This window comes from Nicotiana tomentosiformis, chromosome 5 (genome assembly GCF_000390325.3).
Source record: "Nicotiana tomentosiformis chromosome 5, ASM39032v3, whole genome shotgun sequence".
In the NCBI taxonomy this organism is placed as follows: Eukaryota; Viridiplantae; Streptophyta; class Magnoliopsida; order Solanales; family Solanaceae; genus Nicotiana; species Nicotiana tomentosiformis.
The window spans coordinates 48,569,217-48,579,267 of NC_090816.1; the positions used below are offsets into that span (position 1 = coordinate 48,569,217).

At 36.3% G+C, this 10,051-nt stretch overlaps 1 protein-coding gene across 1 annotated transcript; it reads right to left on the reverse strand.

Annotated features, from left to right (window-relative positions):
* Window positions 1-1,066: 1,066 nt before the first annotated feature.
* Window positions 1,067-1,480, reverse strand: LOC104096182 (uncharacterized). The gene has a single exon (XM_009602508.1). The coding sequence runs from the start codon at window positions 1,478-1,480 to the stop codon at window positions 1,067-1,069; it is 414 nt and encodes a 137-aa protein (XP_009600803.1).
* Between the last annotated feature and the right edge of the window lie 8,571 nt (window positions 1,481-10,051).

A 10,051-nucleotide genomic window follows, 5' to 3' on the forward strand; every position in this document is an offset into this window, starting at 1 on the left:
CATGGCATACGGTTGACAATGTCTTGATACCAGTCAACTTGAAGGACAAACTTCATTGGATATTGGCAGTTGTCTCATTTAAGGAAAGATGTATTAATGTATATGACTCCTACCGATCAGCAGGTCATGATGCTTATGTGAGTTCTGATATAGATAAGCTTGCTAAGCTTGTACATATGTACCTATCGATCAATGGTTTTTACAGAGATAAGCAAGGCATAGATTGGTCTCTTGAACCAGCATACAATGACAAGGCACAAACTAAGCCCTTTGATGTTGTTTTTATTTCGAATGTGCCTCAACAAAAAGCTGGGAGGATGTATGAATTCAATCATTTTTCATATTCTTGTATCATTTACAACACTAAATATATGAATTATATTTAACTGTGTCAATCTACATTTTCAGGAATTGTGGGTTGCATGTCGCGGCATATGCAGAGTATTTGAGCACTTATGGATTGGTTCCACACACAACATTTGATGCCAATTTACTTCGTCAAAGATATGGTGCCCTCCTTTGGGACTATGCTATGCGGAAGATAGACGTCGATGCCATAAGTGACAATGAAGCACCCGCAAAGATTGTTAGGCAAATCACAGATTCAGGTACTTATGTGAAGATAGTTTTAGAATAGTTTTCTGTAAAACGAATTTTTTGTGAAGCTTATTATTGAATACATGATGGTTTTACTTAACCTTTTTTATTTTTTGAATACATGAATGCATTTTTTGTCTTTAAGATGTTAATGAATGAATACATAATAGCCTTTAAGTTATGCTGTTAATTGATATATTATGTTATATTCACTTTATCTCAAGCTTCACTATGTTTCAGCAGTAAATTTGTATTACAAGTCATGTATTCACTTTACCTAATACATGTAAAGTGAATATAAATCAATTTGTAAAGATACCAAAAAAAAATTATATCATTCAATTTAGTAATCTGAACTTAAAAAATTCATCCCATAAGAATCCAATACACCAATAAATCAATATGTAATATAACACTTGAAAATATGTATGACATATCATTATTGCAGTAATTAAAATCAGAACATGAACTAATTCCTACGTGGAGCATTTCTACAATTATGCTTATTATGTCCTCCCTGCCCACATATACTACACAAATGCTGATTTTTCTTCTGAAATAATTCACTTAACGGCTTATCGTGCTTCTTCTTTGGCCTTCTAGGAGGTCTTTTCCATTTGGGTGGTAAGACAACTTCCTCTAATATATGTGCTGGTATATTCCATTCACTTTGGTCGGGCAGTGGATACATGGGCACCTCGTATGTCATTACAACAGACTTTGATTTGTAATAGTCCGAGTAATAATCTTCAGGCATTAGAAACTTGCTTTTCAAGACAGCCCAAGCATGTGGGCATGGTAATTCATCAACTTGGAACCGCCCACAACTGCATTTTTTCTCTAGGAGGCAAATGGTGTAATGCCTTCCTTCATCATTCACCATATGCAAGTGTTAAGTCGATGGTACAACCTACATTAAACAAAGAAATATAAGCTGTGGATTTTTGTAAAAGTCATGTATATATCAAAGACCAAACGTATTAAATACAGTATACATGTATACAATAAAAATACATTTAAAATACACTGAATGTCAACAAATATTTATCTGACAGAATATTAAATTTAATACACGTATGTATGAAATACAATGACATATAATATACATGTATATAATGAAAATACATTTAAAATACACCAAATAAAAATACTATTTTAACAGACAGACTATTAAAAGTGAATACATTTATTTGTGAAATACAGTAAAATACTGTCAATACAAAAACAAAACTATTGAATACAACCAATGAAATACAGTTGTAGTAACATGTATTATCAACATATAATAAGCAGTTTTTACAACCGTTTCATAAAACAGAATACTTGCACAAGTGCTATTATAATAAAAGTAGGCAATATGTTAATAGTAGAGATTGTATCAAGCATAAATACATGATGCAAGGATTTATAGCAAAAAAAAAAAGCTTACAATCATGCGTGTAGACAGTGCCTCATTCAAAGTAAGGATCTCCTGGTATTTTTTCCCAAGCGTTGTGTACGTGTGTGAAGCTTCTTTTCGATTGCCACAATTCCAACGTCCAAACATCTTCCTAACTTCTTCTAGGAAGTCGTATATTGGCAATTCTTTTGCTGATACAAGTGCGAAATTGATTGACTCAGCAATATTTGACGTCATAGTCCATCCTCGATTAACAGGTGCATACAACCTAGCCCACTTTTCGTATCAAGCTAATTCCAAGTATTCTTTCACCCGAATATCTACCTTCTCCACCTTTTTCATTAGACTATCAAATTCATCCTGAGTGTATGCTTTTGCCATCGAGAAGTATACATCGCTCAACTTTGCATGACTCTTTTTGAATTTCTTATATACATTGTTCCATGGATGCCATATACAAGTAAAATGGGGTACCGTAGGATACACTCTCGATACAGATTTGATGATGCTCTCATTCCTATCTGAAACGATGCACATGTTTTTCCGCTAACCATAAGCTACCTTGAATTGCTCAAAGAACCACAACCAAGCAGCATCGTTCTCTGAATCAACAACACTATATGCTAGTGGAAATATATGTCCAGTAAATATAAATGCATACATATAAAAATAATTTCATTCAAGTTGTATTAAGAAGTCAAATTACAATATTTTATGTTAATCCGTATATATTTTGTTTTTTAACTGACTCACCTACACCATCCAACATGCTAGCCGAGACAAATGTCCCTGTGTATGCCGATTTTAGGTGGCTGCCATCCACAACCACGATGGGTCTACAGAAATTGAACCCCTTTATAAAAGCATACAATGATATATACAAATAAATGAACTCATTTTTCGGTGATTTTACCATTCTAATATGCGAACCATGATATGTCATATCTAGTGTATACAAGTACCCTGGTAATTTATTGTATGAATCAGCTGGTTCGCCTCTCAAAACATTCACTGCCTTTTCTTTAGCGCGCCATGCCAACATGTAACTAACATCTACACCAAAGTCTGATTTCACATCATCAATTATATCCTTTGGCGTGTATTTCCTCTTATGATTAGTAAACTCGGACCTAATCATACCACCAATCAATCTACTAGTTGCTTGACGTTTCTCATACACCTTATCCTTCAACGGACGTGTATGCTTATCATTGAACTCCCTCACTTTGAATATTTATGATTTGTTAATACTAGAAGCCTTAAATCTCCATTCACAATCCTCTGAAATACATAACAATGTATAGCTGCAAATACATTTGTGTTATACATACGATTGGTTATGTATGGATATAAAATATAAACAGATCCTACAACTGATTTGGCTACATACACACAACATTTTCATTTGCCAACAATTTTTGTATATAAAAACATACAACGAAATACAATGTATGTCTATTGAATATACTATAATTTTTTTTGAATACATTGCATAAAATAAATGTATAAACATACATTAATATAAATAGTTAAGTTCTCATATAAATGTTTCAAAACACTCAATTACAAAAACACTAATACAGAAACATAGCATTAAGGAAAGCATATATTATGAATACAACATTATACATCCTGTATTTTTTAAAATTCTACCATGAATACATTATACAACTAGCCAGAATACATATCCATACAGTTGAATACAACATATTGGTGAAGAGGTTAAAAGTAAGAACACTCGAACCTGATAGCATTAGACCTATCAACCCGGAATTGAAACCTTTCAGCAATTGCATATTCCTCCATCACCGCCTTCAATGTGGCCTTATCCTTATATACTTGTCCAGCCATGACCTCTCTTTGATTAGTTTTTGAAATAATCAAATCTCTTTCCGGTTCGAAAACCTCAATTGATTCACCTGAGTTTATTGATACAAGAGCAAGTGTATCAATTGTATCAAATTTACTTACCCCATATGTTTCGTCTAGTTGCATTAGGTGTCACGACCCGAAATTCTCACCTTCGGACCATGATGGCGCCTAACATTTCACTTGCTAGGCAAGCCAATATTAGAATAATATTATCCATTTTAAAATAATTTTTTAAATTTATTAATAACATAAAAATAAATGCGGAAGTAAAGTCTGAAATGTAGTGAATAATCCATAAAAAAAATAACAGTGTCTAAATACCATCCCAGAATTGGTGTCACAAGTGCACGAGCTTCTAGAATAATACAAATAAAGGTCTGAATAAAATAAAGCTATCTGAAAACAAGCACACAACTAAATTAAGTAGACGGGAACTTCAGAACTGCGAACGTCGTGCAGTTATACCTCAAGTCTCCTCTGAGTAGCTGAAATCCGAGCAAGTCTATGGTACGCCGTTGGGACCAACTCCGAAATATGCACAAGAAGTGCAGAGTGTAGTATCAGTACAACCGACCCCATGTACTGGTAAGTGCTGAGCCTAACCTGGACGAAGTAGTGCCGAGGCTAAGGCGGTTCACTTACATTAACCTTTACGCAATATTATTAGCAACAACATAATAGAAATAAATCAGGTAACTCATTTATAATAATTGAAGCCAACTCAGCAGTCATAATCCATTATTATTTCAACCAATTTCCGTTATAGCGACCTAACCGCTTCCACAGTATAATCATTTTCAATCCTCTCATATAATTATTTTTAATCAAGTATATACTGACTTTTAAATAAGTCTATTGTGGCATGCAACCCGATCCTCCAATATGGACTTTTTAATAAGTCTGTTGCGGCATGCAACTCGATCCTCTAATATGGACTTTTTAATAAGTCTGTTGCGGCGTGCAACCCGATCCTCCAATATGGACTTTTTAATAAGTCTATTGCGTCGTGTAACCCGATCCTCCAATATGGACTTTTTAATAAGTTTGTTACAACCCGATCCCCCAATATATTCATTTCGATCCATTCTGTTTGTGGCGTGCAACCTACTCCTCCAATATATACATTTACCAATTCAATCCTGTTGTGGCGTGCAACTCGCTCCTCCAATATATTCATTTACCAATTCTTATAGAAGAAATCTCCTCAACAAATGCAACAATTAATATAAAATTATAAGACAACAAGCATACAATAATTATGATTTAATTATGAAACAAACAATGACAAATAGCAAGTTATTATGGAAATCAAAGAGAAAATAGGCAATTTAATATTTAATATGCTAAATGTCAAATAACAATTAAGACACATAATTTAAATAGCATGTAATAATTAATGCAGGAATTCAAGAATTAATATTTGACAAAGAATAGGAGAGAAACAATTATTAAAACAATTAATTTATGATTTAAAATAATTTATGATTTAAAATAATTTATGATTTTTCAAGTAAGTAGGCAAACAATTAATTTGACGACGTATAGACACTCGTCACCTCGCCTAGTAGTCGTTCACATGCATTTCACATAACAAATAATTTAAGGGTTCTATTCCCTCAAGTCAAGGTTAACCACGAGACTTACCTCGCTTTGCAAATTCCAATCAATTACTCGACCACAACATTTCCTTTTAAATTTGTCTCCAAAAGCTTCAAATCTATTCACAAATAATTCGATATACTCAATACGAATTATAGGAATTAATTCCATATGAATTTACTAATTTTTGGGATAAAAATTCAAAATTTATTTAAATATTCGACAGTGGGACCCACATCTTAAATCCCGGAAAAACTCGCGAAATCCAAACACCCGTTCCGCTACGAGTTCAAACATACAAAAATTATCCAATTCCGATATCAAATGGACCTTCAAATCTTAAATTTTCGTTTTTGGAAGATTTTATAAAAATCTAATTTTTCTTCTCTAAATTTACCGATTCATGATGTAAATGAGTATGGAATTATGAAATATAATCAATATAGGATAAGGAACACTTATCCTAAGAATCATACTCTTAATCACCCATCATTACCCAAACTCGAAATTGAAGATTAGGGGTTAGAACCTTACCTCTTTGATGAAGAACTTGAGGGATTTCTTGTTGGATTTTAAGGCTTGAACAAGAATTTGATGAACAAAACACTTCATCTACTTCCTCTCTCTAGAATACTCTCACTTCTCTCTAAAAAACCTCAGATAATTGCTCCAAAATAAACCCCAAAGCCTATTTATCAAAATGGGGTCGGGTTATGAAAATAGGAAAATTAACCTTCCGAACTCAGTTATGCAGTTGCACAATGGACCGCAAAATTGGTGTGTGGTTCGCACAATGATCGCACAAATCGGTGCCCGAAACTGGGCTGTTCTGGACCATTTTACGACCAGTTTGCGGTCGCATAACTATTTTGCGATCGCATAATGGTCGCATAATTGGTCGCATAATCGTATTCTGACAGCCTTTGGTAATTTGGTCATAACTTCTTGTAGGAATGTCCAAATGACGAACGGTTTGAAGATTTGGAAACTAGACACATAGAAATTTCTTTTGATAGATAATACACCATATAAATCTTCATATCAAGAGAGGTATGCTCATTTGAAGTTAGGTCTTGTGCGAACTCACTTGAAACCTTAGTCTATTATGAAATTTCCAACTTCTACATTTGATGCCGAAACCTACCGAATCAAGTCCGATTGACCTCAAATTTTGCACACAAGTAATAAATGACATAACGGAGCTATAAAAAATTTCAGAACTGGATTCCAACTCCGATATCAAAAAGTCAACCCCGTGGTCAAACTTAGAAATCTTTAGCCTTTAAATTACTAGTTTCAGTTAAATGGTCATAACTTGAGCTAGGGACCTTTAAATTAAATTCCGGGCATACGCCCAAATCCCAAATCACGATACGGACCTATCGGAACTGTCAAAATACTGATCCGGGTCCGTTTGCTCAAAATGTTGACCAAAGTCAACTCAGTTGAGTTTTAAGGCTCTAGTTCACATTTTAATCCATTTTTCACATAAAAACATTCCAGAAAATTTTACGGACTTCGCACGCAAGTAGAGGAGTGACAAATAGTGCTTTTCAAGGTCTTAGAACACATAATTAATTATTAGATTTTAAGATAACATTTTGGGTCATCACATTCTCCACCTCTAAAAGAAACGTTCGTCCTCGAACGAAGTTAGAAAAAGTACCTGAGCTGGTGAATAAGTGTGGATATTTACTCCGCATGTATGACTCGTACTCCTAGGTAGCTTCCTCAATCGGTTAACCTCTCCATTGTACCCAAACTGAAGGATAACTCTTAGACCTCAACTGACGGACATGCCGGGATAGAATAGCCACCGGCTCCTACTCGTAAGTCAAATCTTTGTCCAATTGAACTGAGTTGAAGTCTAACACATGGGACGGATCACCATGATATTTTCGGAGCATGGATACATGGAATTCCGGATAAACTGCTGATAAACTAGGTGGTAGTACAAGCCTGTAGGCTACTTCACCCACCCTTTCAAGAATTTCAAAGGGTCCGATATACCTAGGGCTCAACTTGCCCTTCTTTCCGAATCTCATTACACCTTTCATAGGTGAAACTCAGAGCAATACTCTTTCTTCTACCATGAATGCACCGTCACGAACCTTAAGGTCGGCATAACTCTTTTGCCTAAACTGAGCTGTGCGAAGTCGATCCTGAATAATCTTGACCTTATCCAAGGCATCCTGTACCAAATCAGTACTTAACAACCGAGCCTCTCATGGTTCAAACCAGCTAACTGGCGTACGACACTGTCTCCCGTATAATGCTTCATATGGAGCCATTTGAATGCTCGACTAGTAGCTGTTATTATAGGCAAACTCTGCAAGTGGCAAGAACTGATCCCAAGAACCTCCAAAGTCTATAACACAAGCGCGAAGCATATCTTTCAATATTTGAATAGTGCGTTCTGACTGTCCGTTTGTCTGTGGATGAAATGTTGTACTCAACTCAACCCGCGTGGCTAACTCACGCTGTACAGCCCTCCATAAGTGCGAGGTGAACTGTGTACCTCAATCAGAAATGATAGAAACGGGCACACCGTGAAGACGGACAATCTCGCGGATGTAAATCTCCGCTAACCGCTCTGAAGAATAGGTAACTGCTACCAGAATGAAATGTGCCGACTTGGTCAACCTGTCCATAATGACCCATACTGCGTCGAACTTTATCTGAGCCCGTGGGAGCACAACAACAAAATCCATAGTGATACGCTTCCACTTCCATTCAGGAATTTCTAACTTCTGAAGAAAACCACCAAGTCTCTGATGCTCATAATTAACTTGCTGACAATTCAGACACCGAGCTACTTATGCAACTATATCCTTTTTCATTCTCCTCCACCAATAATGTTGCCGCAAATCTTGATACATTTTGGTGGCACCCGGATGAATAGAATACCGGAAACTGTGGGCCTCTTCAACAATTAATTCATGAAGCCCATCCACATTAGGAACACAAATACGACCCTGCATCTGCAGAACTCCATCATCTCCCACATCAACCTGCTTGGCACTACCGTGCCGCACCGTGTCCTTAAGGACAAGCAAATGAGGATCATCATACTGTCGCCCTCTGATGCGTTCATATAAAGAAGACCGAGTGACCGTGCAGGCTAGAACCCGACTGGATTCTGAAACATCTAACCTCACGAACTGATTGGCCAATGTCTGAACATCTACAGCTAACGGCCTCTCACCAACCAGAATATACGCAAGGCTGCCCATACTCACAGCCTTTCTACTCAAAGCATCGGCCACCACATTGGCCTTTCCGGGGTGATACAAAATGGAGATATGATAGTCCTTCAACAGGTCCAACCATCTTCTCTTCCTTAAATTGAGATCTTTTTGTTTGAACATATACTGTAGACTACGTTGATCAGTAAATACATCACACGAGATACCGTAAAGGTAATGCCTCCAAATGTTTAGCGCATGAACAATGGCTGCTAATTTTAAGTTATGAACATAATAATTCTTCTTGTGAACTTTCAACTGCCGCGACACATATGCAATCACCTTGCCATCCCGCATCAATACTTCACCAAGCCTAACACGAGATGCATCACAATACACCGTATAATATCTTGAACCTATGGGTAATACCAACACTGATGCCGTAGTCAAAGCAGTCTTGAGCTCCTGAAAGCTCAACTCACACTCATCTGACCATCTAGATGGGGCATCCTTCTGGGTCAATCTGGTCTTAATAGTTGTTCATAATCAATTACAGAATCGTCAATTAACTCCATGTTAACAAAAATCTTGTTTCAAACCTTCACAATACTGATAACGAGATATGAGGCATGAAGACCTCGTAATTATTTACCCGAATTAACGAGTCGCATTTAACGCCACCTGGGCAGGCACCTACCTCGTAGCTTAAAACTCAATAATTACAAAATAAATTTGGCAAGTATGCACAAAGAATTTCATACAAGAGTTTTCAAATAAGCCTAACACGCATGACTCCCTATTATTGCTATAGTACAAATTTAATTTCATAAGGTAGAACTTAAACACAAGAATTTTCCTCACAAGGATCTCGTCCTTATATAACTTCCACCGCAGCTCGTAGCCCGGTTTAAACATATCATTTTATATTAAAATGCGAGGATCTCGTCCTCAATTTTGAATCACAAGTAATATGCACATCGTGCCAATCAAAAATTTCCACTTTCTCCTTTTAAATAATTTCGGTTACACAAAATCACAACACATAATGAACCCCACACCGGTAGGGCATATAATTCACAATAAGAGGACTCGTCTCGATACTCAGAACCGAATCAAGTTAGGGAAATTATTCCTTTATATTAAATCGAGGTTGTACCTGTAACAACACCATCTAATGTAGCGACCTCTGCCATATCATAAAATAAATATTTCAACAGCTGGGCCTCCAACTCTTGGACGCCTTCTACCCGCCTGTCCTCCACCTCTAACTGGTCGTGTGGGTGGTGTAGTAACTGCAATGGAGCACATAGTCTGAGTGCTTTGATGAAATATGTCTCTCCCAAGTCTGGGACAATTTTCTCATGATGTGCCTAGTATCACCGCATTCATAATAACCCAT